This window comes from Mya arenaria, chromosome 7 (genome assembly GCF_026914265.1).
Source record: "Mya arenaria isolate MELC-2E11 chromosome 7, ASM2691426v1".
NCBI classification, from domain to species: Eukaryota; Metazoa; Mollusca; class Bivalvia; order Myida; family Myidae; genus Mya; species Mya arenaria.
Window position 1 is genome coordinate 15,670,608 of NC_069128.1, and position 19,037 is coordinate 15,689,644.

The 19,037-nt window shown below is 34.0% G+C and overlaps 1 protein-coding gene across 1 annotated transcript; it reads left to right on the forward strand.

Moving 5' to 3' along the window:
* The first annotated feature begins 13,197 nt into the window (after positions 1–13,197).
* LOC128241867 (uncharacterized) lies at positions 13,198–16,458 on the forward strand. The gene is made up of 2 exons (XM_052958981.1): positions 13,198–13,411; positions 13,928–16,458. The coding sequence occupies exons 1-2, from the start codon at positions 13,315–13,317 to the stop codon at positions 15,154–15,156; spliced, it is 1,326 nt and encodes a 441-aa protein (XP_052814941.1). The 5' UTR covers positions 13,198–13,314; the 3' UTR covers positions 15,157–16,458.
* The last annotated feature ends 2,579 nt before the right edge of the window (positions 16,459–19,037 follow it).

Genomic DNA, 19,037 nt, shown 5'->3' on the forward strand with positions numbered 1-19,037 from the left:
TAGGTTCACCAAACTTGGTAGGGAGGTTGATCATGAGGTTTAGAAAACTCCTATATTTTGGGGGGTCACAAGGTCAAAGGTCAACGTCGCTGTGACCTCTAATGTAAAAAAATATTTCCGTGCAATATCAGGAGAATGCTTTGTTCGTTTCCGATCGATAACTGGAAAACCGCATGACCTAGGATCACCAAACTTGGTAGGGAGGTTGGTCGTGAGGTGTAGAGGATCCCTATTGTTTTTGGGGTCACTAGGTCAAAGGTCAAGGTCGCGGCGACCCCCAATATAAAAAAACATTTCTGCTCAAAATCTTGAGAACGGTTTGACCTAGGTTCACCAAACTTGGTAGGGAGGTTGGTCGTGAGGTGTAGAGGATCCCTATTGTTTTTGGGGTCACTAGGTCAAAGGTCAAGGTCGCGGCGACCCCCAATATAAAAAACATTTCTGCTCAAAATCTTGAGAACGGTTTGACCTAGGTTCACCAAACTTGGTAGGGAGGTTGGTCATGAGGTGTAGAAGATCCCTATTGTTTTGGGGGTCACTAGGTCAACGGTCAAGGTCGCGGCGACCCCCAATGTAAAAAACATTTCCGCTCAATATCTTGAGAATGGTTTGACCTAGGTTCACCAAACTTGGTAGGGAGGAAGTACAAATTTCATGTCCATCATTGATTATTTCTCACCTACGACCACACAATGGGGGAGACATGCGCTTTTTCAAAAAAGCAATCTCTAGTCTGTCTAGATAAGTTGGTCGAACCGAAAGACGTTTTGGCACTGTCGTGAAAAACCTGTCCAATTTTATTTACAACATTATTAATATTCTCACTGTTAACAATAGTTTGCTTTTGCAAATGGTCTAATTTATGTATAATATTGTATATATCATTTCTTTTGTTGTTACTATTAAAATCGTTTGGTTTGGTATTATCCCATAACTTCGCAATATGCATTTGAGAACCATAACGTTCATTACTAATTGTTTGTTTACAACAAAATATGAGATCAAGGATCACTGGAATATGAACGTCGGAAAGCAATGTACAAAAATCGTGCACACATACATTAACTATATTACAAAACGAATTCGGACTAGAAATAAAGTAGTCCATCGGACTAACAGATTTGCACGTGGTCAGACCTAATATATCACCTGGTGTTCTACCGTAAAAGTATAACGTATCCGAGTTTAAATCTGAATATAATTCATCTTACTGCATTTCATGAAATATTTCATAGTCAGGTGCGACAAAATCTTGTAAATCTACAATACGTGCTCGATTTTAAATGTTAAAGCTAAATAATGTTCTTTTGATTATACAGTATGTTTAACGCACCTTCCTACTATTTATACTAAACTCAAAACTCGTTTTATTTACTAATTCAGGTTACAATGTATGCAACAACATGAATAGGATAAATATAAAACGCATGTTAAATTATTGGTAATCGGGTACAGGAATTCGGAATAACTGATTAATAGTTCGTAATATGATAACCATCTATACATGTACGTGAATAAAAGCTTAGCAGGGCCACTGTTGTTTTATCCCGTCTGCAAAATGGAGCAGTATCACACCGTGTCAACTATGTTATTCAGACAGCGGTATAAAACAGCATGGGCTCTGTTTGGCTGTGTATTTTTTCCTGTAAATTCTATTGTATTATTAGAAAACACGTGCAGCATGACAACACGCACATGTGTAATAATTAATTTAACCTACTCATCCGGCCAATGAAATCGCCTTCTTGCTTTCAATATTCAAAACACTTTATTGTTAAAATAAATCGGAAAACATCGGCTGTTATTCAGATTTGATATCCGAAACTTGCCGGAGATGGCCGAGTTGTTACGATTGCGTTACGATTTGTATTTTTAAAACTTAACAGGCATGGCGTTATAATTTTGCACAGTTTATAATCAAAGGCATTTAATACACATAGTGGGATTTTCAAATACGTTTGACAATAAATCGGCTGTGAATTTACCCCAGGCAAAAGACTTGATACATTTCCATTATGCAGATATATGGAAGAGGGAAATTGAGCACATCCCGAACTACGAACATAGGCTCTTCAAAAACTCAGTTAAATTAGAAGAATGCATAAGCCGTAACCTAAAAAAATTATGAAAGATCATTACTATGTCAATTTAGAATGCAATCGTTACAGTGATCTACGTTTGTTACACCTGAACGAAATAATTTCACGTCACCTAATATGGCACCTCCTTTGTTTGGTTATTAGCGAAATCTTAATTCGTTGGCTATTGTCATCATGCTACAAACACAGTTGCATATTTCAAATAACAGATGTAAAAACATCTAACAAATCAATAATTTGCAAAAAAGAGATACGCTAAAATTATGAAACCGGTTTCAATTTACAAAAAAACAAACATTTTTAACAAAAGTAAAGTATAACATACGACACAACACTATTTACTTATATACCACTTGAAACACCATCACTACAAAAGATACAAATCTGTGTGTATTAATAGCAATAATTTCATTAATCCAAGATATGTGGTGATGTTCCAACATAATAACTGTATACATTTCCTTGTAGAAATTTAGTTTAGATGGCTTCCAATCTAGTTTATATCAACCTGTAGTCTTAGTGGGCTCTATTTCAAAGTAAAAATGATACATAACATTTAGCGTTGAACCTAAGTATATTACAACATGTATTAAAAGCATAAATTAATACATATTGGCATTCTTTTCAAAGCGCAGTAATTATCTGGTATTAGTCACAAATGGCTGATCTTAAATGGTTTAAAGATTTGGAGAAAACATGAACTTATGTTGATGAAAGATTTACAATACGTGCTCGATTTTCAATGTTAAACCTAAGGCCACTCCTTTTTTATTTTTTGGTTAACAAGATATTTTGGGAAAAATGTCCACCGGGCGGTCGAAAAAAAAAAGGGAAAAAAAACACAAAACATTCTCGTTAAGGGTAAAAATCAGAGAACAACATAAAAACATTGAAAATTTATATCATTTACATGACATTTTAAATTTTTAAACTGCTATTAATGCATGTTTTAATACACTCAAAGTTCTAATTAAACACACAGTTTAAATCTTACATACTGTGCATATAAAACATCAATGAAATTGACTATAAAACATGTTTACATGTATAAACTACACTTTTTATCAAAGATACATTGAATATCACTCAGCAAGACATTTGTTAAGCTTCAAGGGTATGCTAAAGCAAAAGTGAATGCAGAACACTAAACTGAACAATATTAAATTGAAAAAAGAGAAGGCAATTTTACGCATTAAAATACAAAAAAAATGCATTGTATTAAAACAATACATTATATTTTCTAAACATTGTTTCAGTTATTTCAATATTGGAAAATGCCAATAAAGTGAAATAATTACCAATTTAGTAAATAAGGAAGTAACATTTTATGAAGACATTTGAGCTTTAACATTGTGAAAGCAATTCCTGAAAAACTAAAAACCAAACTAGACCTAGATTTGAGTTTTAATAACCTTTACCATGGTGGGTCCTAGTTGTGTGTAACCCGATCCATGCTAAGTTCGGATATTTTCGGACCGGGATATTTACCATGGGATGTTCACCAAATCCATTTCAAATTCAAATCTTGCAGCAAATTACCACATCAGTACATAAAAATCACATAACAAAATAATAAATCTAGCATGTGACTTAACATTATGTACCAATGATAGTAACAGAGAAATCCATAATTATGTATCGGATATTTTCATCTTCTCCCAACTCCGCCATTTTGTGTATACACGAGTTCACAGGGCATCTATACTTCATGCTTGTTTATTTTTCATTTTAAAGAGTATTCCTTGGTTACAACAACAAATCTCATTTATAGTGAAATATCAAGTTCATTACAAATTGAAATGGACTTATTCAAAATAGTTTTCCGTGTTGTTTTATCTAAATGTTTTGCACACATCTCCTGGCATTAGTATTAAAATGTCATTGAGACATGTGTTCAACTCTTTCATTGTTTTTACTCTACTTTAAACCCAAACATGAATAAACGTGTAATCTATAATAAACACAAGCTTTACATTGACTCAATAACAAGTATTTCCAAACCATTTTGTGATTTCAAATAATCCATAAACACCATCGACCGAACTTGTGAAACTAGGTCACCGGTGTCTACTTAGAAATTTTACTTTCGATTTCACCACTCACACTTAGTGCACTGTTATTTGATATTTAACCATAAAATGTTTTTCTCACACATAATTCACAAATATTTGTGTCTACTAATTCGATGGCAGCCGCTGACAATTTTATTTTTTATCTATAAACAACAATATTTTCATGACCTAAATTGGCGGGGAATAACAACAATCACGTGACAGTTATTGTTTGTGTCGGCTGTTTATTGCTATTGTTATTTTAACAACTCCTGCATATTTTAATTAATTATTTCATACAAAGAATGACTGCTATCGTCAATTCCGCCATTGCCATCGGCGCTGCCATAAAAGTTGACTGGCTCACATGCTATCACTATAAATTGGCAAATACGGCCACGGAACAACAAACCAGTCGAGCTCTACTGCATTCGTACTCTTATCTGTGCGTTTTTCTTTCGTTTCGCACCAAAATCAATACGGTCGGTTAAATAATTTTGAAAAAATAGTGGAATTCATTTTTTATTTTTTTTGTACTTTTCGGAAAATTAGACCCGCCGGTTTTGTAAACCAATTTATATAAAAGTAGTGGCCTAAATAATGTTATTTTGATTCTACAGTATGTTTAACACACCTTCCTACTATTTATACTGGCTGTCCGTTATTTGACCAATGACTGTCATGTTTTCAAATAATGGATAGGTAGTAGATATAAAGTTCGGAACGCAGTCCAATAGCCCATAAAGAGTACAAGAAGAACAGTGGGCGAGGTCACAAATATGTTTTAACTGAAGATAGATAAGCGATAACACACCAAACTCGACGTTTAGTAAAAAAAATAGATTCTTATTTCGGAGCAATTTATCGTTCTCTTCTCCTTTGAAGAAATAATGAGAATTTGGAGATTTAGGAAAAGTGGTTGTGTGTTTTTTGTAATTAGTTTTGTTGTAGTTTTTGAGTTGATGGCTATAATTCAGCGGATTGAAGGTAATATGTTTATATTAATTGGTTTATAATAGTTAATCATTAACAAAGGGAACGTGCTAAAAACTTATTATATAATATACATATACAATACAACATACAGTTGCTGAAATAAAGCGGGTTAAGATAGTTGAATGTTTATTTACCGTCAGCAATTGATCGATTTGCAGATTATTACGAAAGAGACAAATCATGCATTCTTATATGAAGGAAGTATACAAATTATTGTACCATCAGCAACATGAGCGCCAAGATGGCCCTAAATCGCTCACCGGAAGAAAAGTGTTATAAACATGCCATTTCTTTGTTTATTTCTACACCTTGTCTTGATGGTATTGTACTAATCTTTACTAATCTGAAGCTTTCAATATTTAGCAGGGCTGAACCCACTATACCTTTTGCAAAAAAAACATTTTAATACCTTGATAAATATTTAAGCGATATCAATCAATCAAATACATTGGTTATTATGAATCATGTTTTTAAACACCGTGTACAATTGAAATGTATTTACTTACAGACACAGACGTCGAAAACGTAAAGAGCGTCAAGGGGATAAAAGGGGAAAATAAGTTAGTATTCACAGGCAGAAAAACCGCAAACATTAGTGCCCAAAATGTTCATTTCACAGCAAAACCAAAACACTTCGGATCAAACAACAATACATCATACAAAAATAATCCACAGTTGTTTCCGAATATGACATTCCCTTTCTACGAAGCTGAAATGTACGAGGATTTCCCGACACTAGAAAATGCTGAACCAAAAATTCCTCATATTTTACATCAAACATATAAATCTGAATTCATTCCGTTGAACTATATACCGACGATAAAGTCTTTTCTTCAACATCACCCAAATTGGACCTATTACTTCTGGACAGAGGAATCAGCAAGAAAGATGATTGAACAGAAATTCGCATACTTTCTACCAGTATGGGACGGGTATAAAGATCCCATGAATCGAGCTGATGCTCTTAGATATTTTGTTCTTTATGAGTATGGAGGTGTGTATACAGACTGTGATGTCAAATTTTTACGCCCTCTTGACAGAACAACGAAATTATTTTCTGCAATTTTACCACCGGAACCATTTGAACACAGTGTGTTTCGACTAAAGATGCCGTTTCTGACAAACAACGCAATCATCATGAGTCGCCCTAAACATCCGTTCTTTAAACATTTGATGGATAGTCTAGATTCTGCAAAGGGAGAGAAATGGATGTTGTTGGTCGGAGGACCACTTTTTGTGTATAGTGCATTTTTAAAGTACAACAATATTAACGAATCTGCATTAAGTGTATTCAAAGATGAGCCCTCTGTTAAAGGATTAGTACCGTACAACTTGCAAGATATTTCAAAATACCCAATGGGACATGAGGACCATGTGCTCGTTCCGAATACACACTTTTTCCTTAACACAGTTGCTTATAGATTTGATAAAAACGGTGTGATGGCATTGTGTAGAGACATTCTAAATAACAAAGCGTTTCGGACTGCTCGCAGGAGTTATGTTTGTAGGAAGAGTGACTTTACCAAATTATGCGCGGATGAATACAGTAAAACTCCTGAATTGTGGAAACGAGGCTGCAATGAACTTAACAGGAGAATATCTCGCTCAAAAGAAGAGCAATTCAGATTCACTTTTACAGAACATTTGTGGTCCATTTCTTATGATAAACCAAAATTTGACGTAACTAAAACAGTGAACATAAAAGATGTTGTGCCTAAAGCAATTGTATTTAATTGATATTTTAAATGAAAATGTAAAAAGACAACAATTGATATTCAGAATGATAACAGCTATGAATGTGTGCCTCTAGCGAATAGATTTGGTCTCATTATATATTAAGTATGGTTGTTACAGTGTAGTATCGATAAACATTTCACCATACTACGATAAACATTTCACCGAGTGATCACCAAAAGGCATATTTTCACGAGTAGCTGCAATTTCCAATTTCTTTATTCACGAGATGGGAAGGGAAGACAATCCAATTTCTTTATTCTATGGAAGGTTAATGAAGATATATTTTGCTTTCTGCTTTGTACATCTTGCTATCTAACTTGTACATATTGATTTCTTACTTGTACATAATGCATTATTGCATTCTTTATTCGTTGTTTGGGCATATGTATCGCTAGCTTTGTGAAAATTCTTTCGTGTTTCTTGGCTGGTCCAAAGTGACATTCATCGTTTGCGTATGCATTTTATTTTATACACGAGACAAACGTGATATCTATGAACGTTGCATAACGATTTAGCCGCTTTAGAAACTTGAAGTAGCAAATCCTTTGACTCTTTACACCCTAAGTGTACATATATATGAGTGAATATGTGATACTAAGTTAAAATAAAATATGTTTGGCGAGATGAAATGGGGCGGAATATAAATACGAACCAGCAAAACATATGACTGGCAAAAAATAAATCTTATATTGTCTCATATATTATGTTTTGTGAACATATTTAATCAATATAATATTGAAGAGGTAAAAACTATACGTCTATGTTATTCAATTTTTCAAGGCAAAACAATTGATGTGATTTCATGACCACTTTATCATCGTGGCTGTTGGTCTTCAGATTTCAAGGCAAAACAATCGATGTATTTGCATGACCAGTATATCATCGTGGTTGTTCTTCCTCAGATTTTCAAGGCAAAACAATTGATGTGATTTCATGACCATTATATCATCGTGGTTGTTGCAGTTCTTCAGGTTTTCAAGGCAAATCAATCGATGTATTTGCATGACCAGTATATCATCGTGGTTGTTGTTCTTCAGGTTTTCAAGGCAAATCAATCGATGTATTTGCATGACCAGTATATCATCGTGGTTGTTGCAGTTCTTCAGGTTTTCAAGGCAAAACAATCGATGTATTTGCATGACCAGTATATCATCGTGGTTGTTGCAGTTCTTCAGGTTTTCAAGGCAAAACAATCGATGTATTTTCACGACCATTATATCATCGTCGTTGCTGTCAACATTGTTGTTCTAGCTGAAAGTTCCGCTTTTATGTTGGTCATATGATACACACATTAAAAGCACATACAACTGTCTTTGTTGGTTTGTTACATTGTGCATTGTGCCTCTAAACAGGTTTTTCGTTGAATTTCTAGCTCCTTGTCTTCTTCCTGTAAATAATATTGTATTATTAGAAAACACGTGCAACATGACAACACGCAAATGTGTAATAATTAATTTTACCTACTTTTCCGGCCAATGAAATCGCCTTCTGGCTTTCAATATTCAAAACACTACATTGTTAAGATCAATCGGAAAACATCGGCCGTTATTCAACAGATTTGATATCCCGAAACTTGTCGGCAATGGCCGTGTTGTTACGATTGCGTTACGATTTGTATTTTTAAAACTTAACAGGCATGGCGTTACAATTTTGCACAGTTTATAATCCAAGCCATTTTATACACATTAGGTATGCGGCAATATTCTATGTAGTGGGACTTTCAAATACGTTTGACAATAAATTCGCTGTGAATTTACCCCAGGCAAAAGACTTGATACATTTCCATTATGCAGATATATGGAAGAGGGAAATCGAGCACGTCCCCGAACTACGAACATAGTCTCTTCAAAAATTCAGTTAGATTAGAGGAAAACAAAAACCTTAACCTAAAAAAGAATGAAATATCAATACTATGTAAATTTAGAACTGGAATTTTGCCATTGAGAGTTATATTGGGGATCCACTTGATCTGAGATTATACAGATTATGCTGGCAAAATCATACTGAGGACGAGAAACATTTTCTTTTTGAATGCAATCGTAACAGTGGTCTACGTTTGTTACACCTGAACGAAATAATTTTACATCACATAATATAGCACCTCCTTTGTTTGGTTATTTGCGAAATCTTAATTCGCTGGCTATTGTCAACATGCTACAAACACAGTTGCATATTTCAAATAACAGATGTAAAAACATCTAACAAATCAATAATTTGCAAAAAGAGATACGCTGAAATTATGAAACCGGTTTCAATTTACAAAAAAAAAAACATTTTTAACAAAAGTAAGGTATAACATATAACATAACACTATATACTTATATACCACTTGAAACACCATCACTACAAAAGATACATATATGTGTGTATTAATAGTAACAAGAGATGTTTGTCAAACATTATGCCCCCCCCCCCCCTGAGCGCCATGTTGTCAGGATTATATGGACATTTGAATGAAATATGCATGGACCAAAATGACAGCTGATTTGTCGCTAACATTGTATGCCGTTGAGGCAGTTTTAAGATTATGACCATTCAAAGTTTGAGGAAAGAGTGTGTTATGACCATAACCTTTGACTCTATGACCTCAAAATCCATAGTAGTCATCAGCTGGTCACCAAAAATCTAAATGTTAAGTTTGAGGGCCATGGGTGCAGGCATTGACAAGTTATCACACAGACAAGCATTTTTCGTTCAAGGTCACTGTAACCTTGACCTTTGATCCAATGACCCCTTAAATCATAAGGGGTCATCTACAGGTCAGACACAACTCCAAGTCAAGTTTGAGGGCCATGGGTGCAGGCATTGTCCAATTATCACTTGAAACATTTTCGCATTCAAGGTTACTGTGAACCTGACCTTTGACCCAATGACTCCTAAAATCAATAAGGGTCATCTCCTGGTCAGGCCAAACTTACATGTCAAGTTTGATGATCATAGATTCAGGCATTGTTGAGATATCACTGGGAGAAGATTTGTTAACTTTTTTTGCATTAAAGGTTACTGTGACCTTGACCTTGGCCTGATGACCCCCAAAGTCAAGAGGGGTCATCTACTGGTCAGGCCCAACCTTCATGTCAATTTTGATGACCATAGGTGCAGGAATTGTCGGGTTTGCTTTCAAGGTCACTGTGACCTTGAACTCTGATCCCTTAAATCAATAGGGGTCATCTACTGGTCAGGCCCAACCTCCAAGTCAAGTTTGAGGGCCATGGGCGCAGGCATTGTTGAGTTATCACTCGGGCAACCTTTTATCGTTCAAAGTCACTGTTACCTTGACCTTTGGCCCAATGACCCCTAAAATCAATAAGGGCCATCTACTGGTCAGGCCCAACCTCCAATTCAAGTTTGATGGCCGTGGGTGCAGGCATTGTCGAGTTATCACTCAGACAACCTTTTACCATTCAAGGTCACTGTGACCTTGACCTTTGGCCCGATGACCCCCAAAAACAATAGGGGTCATCTACTGGTCAGGCCCAACCTCCAAGTCAAGTTTGAGGGCCATAGGTGCAGACATTGTCGAGTAATGACACGGAAAACCTTTTACCATTCAAGGTCACTGTAACCTTGACCTTTGGCCCGATGACCCCCAAAAACAATAGGGTTCATCTACTGGTCAGGCCCAACCTCCAAGTCAAGTTTGAGGGCCAGAGGTTTAGGCATTGTCAAGTTATCACTCGGACAACCTTTTACCATTCAATGTCACTATGACCTTGATCTTTGACCCGATGAGCCCCAAAAACAATAGGGGTCAGCTACTGGTCAGGCCCAACCTCCAAGTCAAGAATGAGGGCCAAGGGTGTAGGCATTGTCGAGTTATCACTCGGACATTCTTTTACCATTCAAGGTCACTGTGACCTTGACCTTTGGCCCGATGACACCCAAAAACAAAAGGGGTCATCTAATGGTCAGGCCCAACTTCCATATCAAGTTTGATGACCATAGGTCTAGGCATTGTTGAGTTATCACTCGGACAAGCTTTAAAATTATTTTACCATTAAAGGTCACTGTGACCTTGACCTTTGACCCGATGAGCCCTAAAATCAATAGGGGTCATCTACTGGTCATGCCCAACCTTCATGTCAAGTTTGATGACCATACGTCCAGGAATTCTTGAGTTATCACTCGGACAAGCTTTGGTCTACCGACGGACCGACCGACCGACCGACCGACATACCGACATGCCTGTGCAAAGCAATATACCCCTCTTCTTCGAAGGGGGGCATAATAATTTCATTAATCCAAGATATGTGGTGATGTTCCAACATAATAACTGTATACATTTCCTTGTAGAAATTCAGTTTAGATGGCTTCAAATCTAGTTTATATCAACCTGTAGTCTTAGTGCGCTCTATTTCCTTATATATTGTAACAAAAAATGGACTTTTTTCAAGAAACAAACTAAAACTGATCTATAAACACACACCTCTCTATGAATTAGCCAAAGCCAATAAAAATGATACACAATATTTAGCGTTGAACCTAAATATATATTACAACATGTATTAAAAGCATAAATTAATACATATTGGCATTCTTTTCAAAGCGCAGTAAAAATCTGGTATTAGTCACAAATGGCTGATCTTAAATGGTTTAAAAGATTTGGAGAAAACATGAACTTATGTTGATGTAAGATTTACAATACGTGCTCGATTTTAAACGTTAAACCTAAATAATGTTATTTTGATTCTACAGTATGTTTAACACACCCGCCTACTATTTATACTGACTGTCCGTTATTTGACCAATGACTGTCATGTTTTCAAATAATGGATAGGTAGTAGATATAAAGTTCGGAACGCAGTCCAATAGCCCATAAAGAGGGGAGCAGGACTTTTCAACCCCAAGACTTTTCAACCCCTTCAAAAAACGAAGACTTTTCAACCCTTAGACTTTTCAACCCAAGTTTCAAAGACTTTTCAACCCCTACCTGTTTGGACTTTTCAACCCCTATATCGAAGGCTTTTCAACCCCTAATTGAAGTATTTTAATAGGAATATTGAAGACTTTTCAACCCCTAAATCAAAGACTTTTCAACCCCTACTATTTGATTTTTTTGTCATTCCTTTATTTTGCTTAAAACTTAACACATTGTTTGGAAACAAGTTCGCTTGTTATTTTTACACTTTTAGAGCTCAAGTCAATTATAGCAATTAACACATTTTTATATTGAAATACATTAAAGATGTGTTTGTTTTATTTGTTATGTGCATTAAATTAAAATCATTTTATTTCTGTGTGTGTTTGATAGTTTAATATTTAAATAAAAAAAATATCATAAAGACGTCTATCAAATAATTAAACCTAGAAACCAATTTCGGTTATAAAACTAAATACAAATAAATTATCAAGCTTATCATAGTTGTCCATCCGGATTTTAAAACCTTGTACAACTAACTATCACTTTCAAGTTACTATAAACTGAATTAAAGGTGTATTATGTGCCTTAATCCTTTAGGAATTTAGGACATGTGTCACACGTTTTGCCACTTAATGTGCCAGTGTCGGAACGTCCCCTTTATTCCATCCTTTAATTGCATAAAACAAATCAATATCGTTTTTACATGACATAAAACATTACAATATTTGTAAAATGCATATACATAATAAAATAATTAAATAGAATAAATTCTGTTCTGTTCATTACAAAACCATATAAATGTATCATAGTTATATCATATTATTCAAAACCTTATCAGTATTATCAGAGTTTAATAATTGTATAAATTTAAATTTACTTGGTCTTGAAGATTAAAATTTATTGATGTATTTCTTCCTATACCATTTTATTGTGGAAAAGTGTGTATTGATAAAAGAAACATTCAATTGATAATAAATATATTATACATTCAAATACTTTTCAATTCAAACAAGTAATGTATTAAACGAAAAAGATCAGTGATGTTTAGATATCGTTTAATGGTGGTTTTGTATAATGGATTTTTTTATATTTTGTATATATTTGTATATATATTAATTATATATTCTGTTAGACCTGTTTGTTTTATTTTTATTCTTAATATATGCTTGATTTTGAAAATAAATTAAACAATTAATTGTTCGTTTTTGTGGTTATTGGTAGTATTATAATATTAAGAAAGGTGTGAAGTTAAGGGGTTGAAAAGTCTTCGTTTTTTAGGGGTTGAAAAGTCTTTGATTTAGGGGGGGGGTTGAAAAGTCTTAGCACTTTTTTGGGTAAAAATGACAAAGGGGTTGAAAAGTCTTTGATTTCACAAATGATAAAGGGGTTGAAAAGTCTTGGGGTTGAAAAGTCTGACAGCCATAAAGAGTACAAGAAGACCAGTGGGCGAGGTCACAAATATGTTTTAACTGAAGATAGATACGCGATAACACACCAAACTCGACGTTTAGTAAAAAAATAGATTCTTATTTCGGAGCAATTTATCGTTCTCTTCTCCTTTGAAGAAATAATGAGAATTTGGAGATTTAGGAAAAGTGGTTGTGTGTTTTTTGTAATTAGTTTTGTTGTAGTTTTTGAGTTGATGGCTATAATTCAGCGGATTGAAGGTAATATGTTTATATTAATTGGTTTATAATAGTTAATCATTAACAAAGGGAAAGTGCTAAAAACTTATTATATAATATACATATACAATACAACATACAGTTGCTGAAATAAAGCGAGTTAAGATAGTTGAATGTTAATTTACCGTCAGCAATTGATCGATTTGCAGATTATTGCGAAAGAGACAAATCATGCATTCTTATATGAAGGAAGTATACAAATTATTTTACCATCAGCAACATGAGCGCCAAGATGGCCCTAAATCGCTCACCGGAAGAAAAGTGTTATAAACATGCCATTTCTTTGTTTATTTCTACACCTTGTCTTGATGGTATTGTACTAATCTTTACTAATCTGAAGCTTTCAATATTTAGCAGGGCTGAACCCACTATACCTTTTGCAAAAAAACATTTTAATACCTTGATAAATATTTAAGCGATATCAATCAATCAAATACATTGGTAATCATGAATCGTGTTTTTAAACACCGTGTACAATTGAAATGTATTTACTTACAGACACAGACGTCGAAAACGTAAAGAGCGTCAAGGGGATAAAAGGGGAAAATAAGTTAGTATTCACAGGCAGAAAAACCGCAAACATTAGTGCCCAAAATGTTCATTTCACAGCAAAACCAAAACACTTCGGATCAAACAACAATACATCATACACAAATAATCCACAGTTGTTTCCGAATATGACATTCCCTTTCTACGAAGCTGAAATGTACGAGGATTTCCCGACACTAGAAAATGCTGAACCAAAAATTCCTCATATTTTACATCAAACATATAAATCTGAATTCATTCCGTTGAACTATATACCGACGATAAAGTCCTTTCTTCAACATCACCCAAATTGGACCTATTACTTCTGGACAGAGGAATCAGCAAGAAAGATGATTGAACAGAAATTCGCATACTTTCTACCAGTATGGGACGGGTATAAAGATCCCATGAATCGAGCTGATGCTCTTAGATATTTTGTTCTTTATGAGTATGGAGGTGTGTATACAGACTGTGATGTCAATTTTTTACGCCCTCTTGACAGAGCAACGAAATTATTTTCTGCAATTTTACCACCGGAACCATTTGAACACAGTGTGTTTCGACTAAAGATGCCGTTTCTGACAAACAACGCTATCATCATGAGTCGCCCTAAACATCCGTTCTTTAAACATTTGATGGATAGTCTAGATTCTGCAAAGGGAGAGAAATGGATGTTGTTGGTCGGAGGACCACTTTTTGTGTACAATGCATTTTTAAAGTACAACAATATTAACGAATCTGCATTAAGTGTATTCAAAGATGAGCCCTCTGTTAAAGGATTAGTACCGTACAACTTGCAAGATATTTCGAAATACCCAATGGGACATGAGGACCATGTGCTCGTTCCGAATACACACTTTTTCCTTAACACAGTTGCTTATAGATTTGATAAAAACGGTGTGATGACATTGTGTAGAGACATTCTAAATAACAAAGCGTTTCGGACTGCTCGCAGGAGTAATGTTTGTAGGAAGAGTGACTTTACCAAATTATGCGCGGATGAATACAGTAAAACTCCTGAATTGTGGAAACGTGGCTGCAATGAGATTAACAGGAGAATATCTCGGTCAAAAGAAGAGCAGTTCAGATTCACTTTTACAGAACATTTGTGGTCCATTTCTTATGATAAACCAAAATTTGACGTAACTAAAACAGTGAACATAAAAGATGTTGTGCCTAAAGCAATTATATTTAATTGATATGTTAAATGAAATTGTATTTATTTAAAAAAAAAAAAAACAATAATTGATATTCAGAATGATAACAGCTATGAATATGTGCCTCTAGCGAATAGATTTGTTCCAATTATTTATTAAGTATGGTTGTTCCAGTGAAGTATCAATAAACATTTCACCGAGTGATCACAGTAAGGCATATTATCACGAGTGGCTGCAATTTCCAATTTCTTAATTCACGAGATGGGAAGGGAAGACAATCCAATTTCTTTATTCTATGGAAGGTTAATGAAGAAAAAATATAATATATTTTGCTTTCTGATTTGTACATCTTGCTTTCTTACTTGTACATATTGAATTTTTACTTGTACATAATGCATTATTGCATTCTTTACCTGTTATTTGGGCATATGTATCGCTAACTTTGTGAAAGTTCCTTCGTGTATCTTGGCTGGTCCAAAGTGACATTCAACGTTTGCGTATGCATATTATTTTATACACGAGACAAACGTGATATATATGAACATTTAATAACGATTTAGCCGCTTTAAGTACTTGAAGCAGCAAGTCCTTTGACTTTTTACACCCTAAGTGTACATAAATGAGTGAATATGTGATTTTAGGTTAAAATAAAATATTTTTGGCGAGATGAAATGAGGCAGAATGTAAATAAGAACCAGCAAAAAATATGACTGGCAAAAAATAAATATACTCTCTCTCTCTCTCTTATATATAATGTTTCGTGAAAATATATAAGCAATTTAATACTGAATACGTAAAAAACATTCAATTAGTAGTTTATACTTCTATGTTATAAGTTATACAGGTTTTCAAGGCAAAACAATTGATAACAACACGCACATGTGTAATAATTAATATAACCTTCCATTCCGGCCAATGAAATCACCTTCTGGCTTTCAATTAGTGTTGTGCCGATGATCGATTATAATCGACATTTGATCGGAAAGGCCTACGTCGTCGACAATCGATAGTGAAATTTTAACAATCGATTAAAGAAACAAGGGACGTAACCGCTACATACTTATTTTCTTTTTCTGGTTTATGCTAGTTAATGTTGAAATGTAAAGGTGTTACTATGTTAAGTTATCTAGTGAAATTCTTATCAAGTCAGTAAGTCACTACAGTACCTTATACATTTTTTTGTAATTTGACTGCTAAAGAATTGGTTCTCAACTTCTCATGTTTGTTAGTAGTGATTTTTAAAACATGTTACCGTTTACTTCTTACCATGTAAGAATGTAGTTTTCTCAGTGTTCTAAAAGAAAATATTCTTGTAAAATACATAGACTATTCAACTTCTTGTTGTACTTGTTACTGACTGATTACTAAAAGAAATTGATATATTTCTTTGTTTTTATTTTACACATGTATACAATACTAAATGTTAGACCAAAATTAAAGCCTGTGGTATCATGTTCTGTAATAGTAACTTGTAAGCACTAAAAGATAGTCGCGTTCTGAATAAATAATGTAATTTATACAAAGAAATGTACAAACAATTTTGTAAAGGAACATTGATGCTTAAATCGTGAGCATGTACTCTATATGTATGCCTTAATATGATGACTAAAGATAATTAAATAATGATTAAATCGATTAATAATCGATCATTGATCGGTTTCATAAACCAATTATCGATAGTATTTTTTCTGTCCGATTCCCAACACTACTTTCAATATGCAAAACACTTCATTGTTAAGATCAAACGGAACACATCGGCCGTCATCCATACAATTTGGTATCCCGAAACTTGCCGGAGAAAGCCGAGTTATTACGATTGCGTTAAGATTTGTAGTTTTAAAACTTAAAACTGTTAAAAGGTACGGCGTCACAATTTTGTCCACCGCTTAACACAGTTTCTAATCCAAGACATTTAAAACACATTAGGTATGCCGCCATTTTTCCGATCATTACGGTCATACATAAAATGCTCTTACTTTAACTTAAAAGCATCGTCGCAACCCTCATTTTGTTATTCCGAGTTAATACTCTAAAGCATATTCAAAGGTGTAATGTGCAATGTCATGGCCTTTGGTACCGAACTTCAAAGAAAACACAACACGTAGCTTGCTTTTGTGTGTATTTGCTGTAGATATTTTTTAAAGTCGTTAATTGTTCATTCCGTTAAAACTATTTGGGAGACAATTCGGCTAAATACATTTATACATTTAGCAAGAAACACAAAATTAAAAGGATATTTATAGTCTCATATTAAAATGGTAAATTCTCTAAAGCACTGGTATTTGGGCAGTCAAAACTGCTCGTTTAATATATAAAAGGAGCCACTTCCTAAAGGTCTTTTTTGAAATTTCACTATAGTTATTTTCATGATACTGAATTTGTTCACTTAAAATATTTTGAGTTTGATTTTTTGAAGGTTTTGTTACTTAGACAATGTTTTTACTGTTGTTTTCTCCATTATCAGTCGGGGCTTAATTTATATGCTTGACAAACAAAGAACAAATAGTCCATGGCCAAATAATTAATAGTAGTTTGATGTTGAAATCTATTTTCTTACATGAAAATATCATCATGAAGGAGAGTCTTATTTAGGAAAACAGTTTTGAAAAGTTTGAATAATAAGCTTTCAAATTCTACAAAAGTGGGTAGATTTCACAAGTATATCTGACAAATATGCCCAAAATATTCAGGAACACCCTTCCTTAATAAAACTTCTGTATGTCGGCTATGAAACAGATGTCAGAGGTTCTATCTATCACTATATTTAATTATTTTAAAGATGCACTCTTACTCCTAAATAAGATTTACCACTATAATTACCATTAAAAATACAATTGTTTTAATATACCAAAAAGGATGAATAGTGAAAGAGAAAGTGAAAGTGGTGTCCCTTTGCAAGATGGACGTGTTTTTGTTTATCTTAAATTAAATCGAAATTTCGAGTTTTCTAGTGATCTAATAAACATGCTTTTAGGACTTTCAAGTGGTTGTGAACATTTCTCGAACATGTAAGCATGTTAATACTTCACGGACTGGTTGTTCATTGAATAATTAAAAATGTTAGACAGCATTGTACATTGTATTATCAATAAGCTATACATGTAGGTCAGCAGATATCGGACATTGGTTAAACTGACATGTTTACAACGGGTCACGCTGAATGAGATAAAAAGTATACTGCGCAACATTAAAAATGGCAACGCTGAAAACGACTAACACAAATGATAGACAATGAAAATGATAGTAAAAGGAAGAAACGTGAAAGCATAAGCGGACCTCTAGTGAATTAGAAATAAGTGTTCTCGAATCTAGTAAATAAAATAAGGAGACAAAGAAAAGCAAGAAAAAGAAAGCGAAAACAGTAGATACAGTATTTGAATTTGAAAGTGACCGCACAGCTTAACATGAAATATCAAATATTAAGCAACAATTAAAAGATATGAATAACAAAATTAACGGAATGCTTTCTAAAATAGGTAAATCCACTTCCCTGTTGGTAGAAGAAGATAGAAGAAATTTTAGACAGAAATAATGACGGCCAGATTATTTAGAATTTAATAAAGGAAACTTTTAGTGACATGAAAGAACAATAGTTAGGTTCTGTTACTCTTAGAATAAAGAAAGCATTCAGTTTGATAAAGAAAATGAGAAGGATATACATGACAAAAATATGACATCCTTAGAAAAGGTCTTGAAAGAGAAGGATGGTGAAATTACGAATATTCGGAGGGAGATCGTTGAAAACGCAATACAGTAGGCTTAATAATATAAGAATACGTGGGCTACCAGAAAGACCGGATAGTAGAACAGTCCCAGAGAATCCCGAGAAGTCAACAAAAATAGTCGTGCATGAACTGAAAACACGAATGGGTATTGATATATCCTACTCAGATATCGATATTGCGCATATGCTAAGAAGGAAT

Coding starts and splice junctions, on each gene's coding strand:
- LOC128241867 (XM_052958981.1), top strand. CDS start 13,315: ATGAGAATTTGGAGATTTAGGAAAAGTGGTTGTGTGTTTTTTGTAATT. Junction 13,412..13,927: donor TATAATTCAGCGGATTGAAG/GTAATATGTTTA, acceptor ATTTACTTACAG/ACACAGACGTCGAAAACGTA.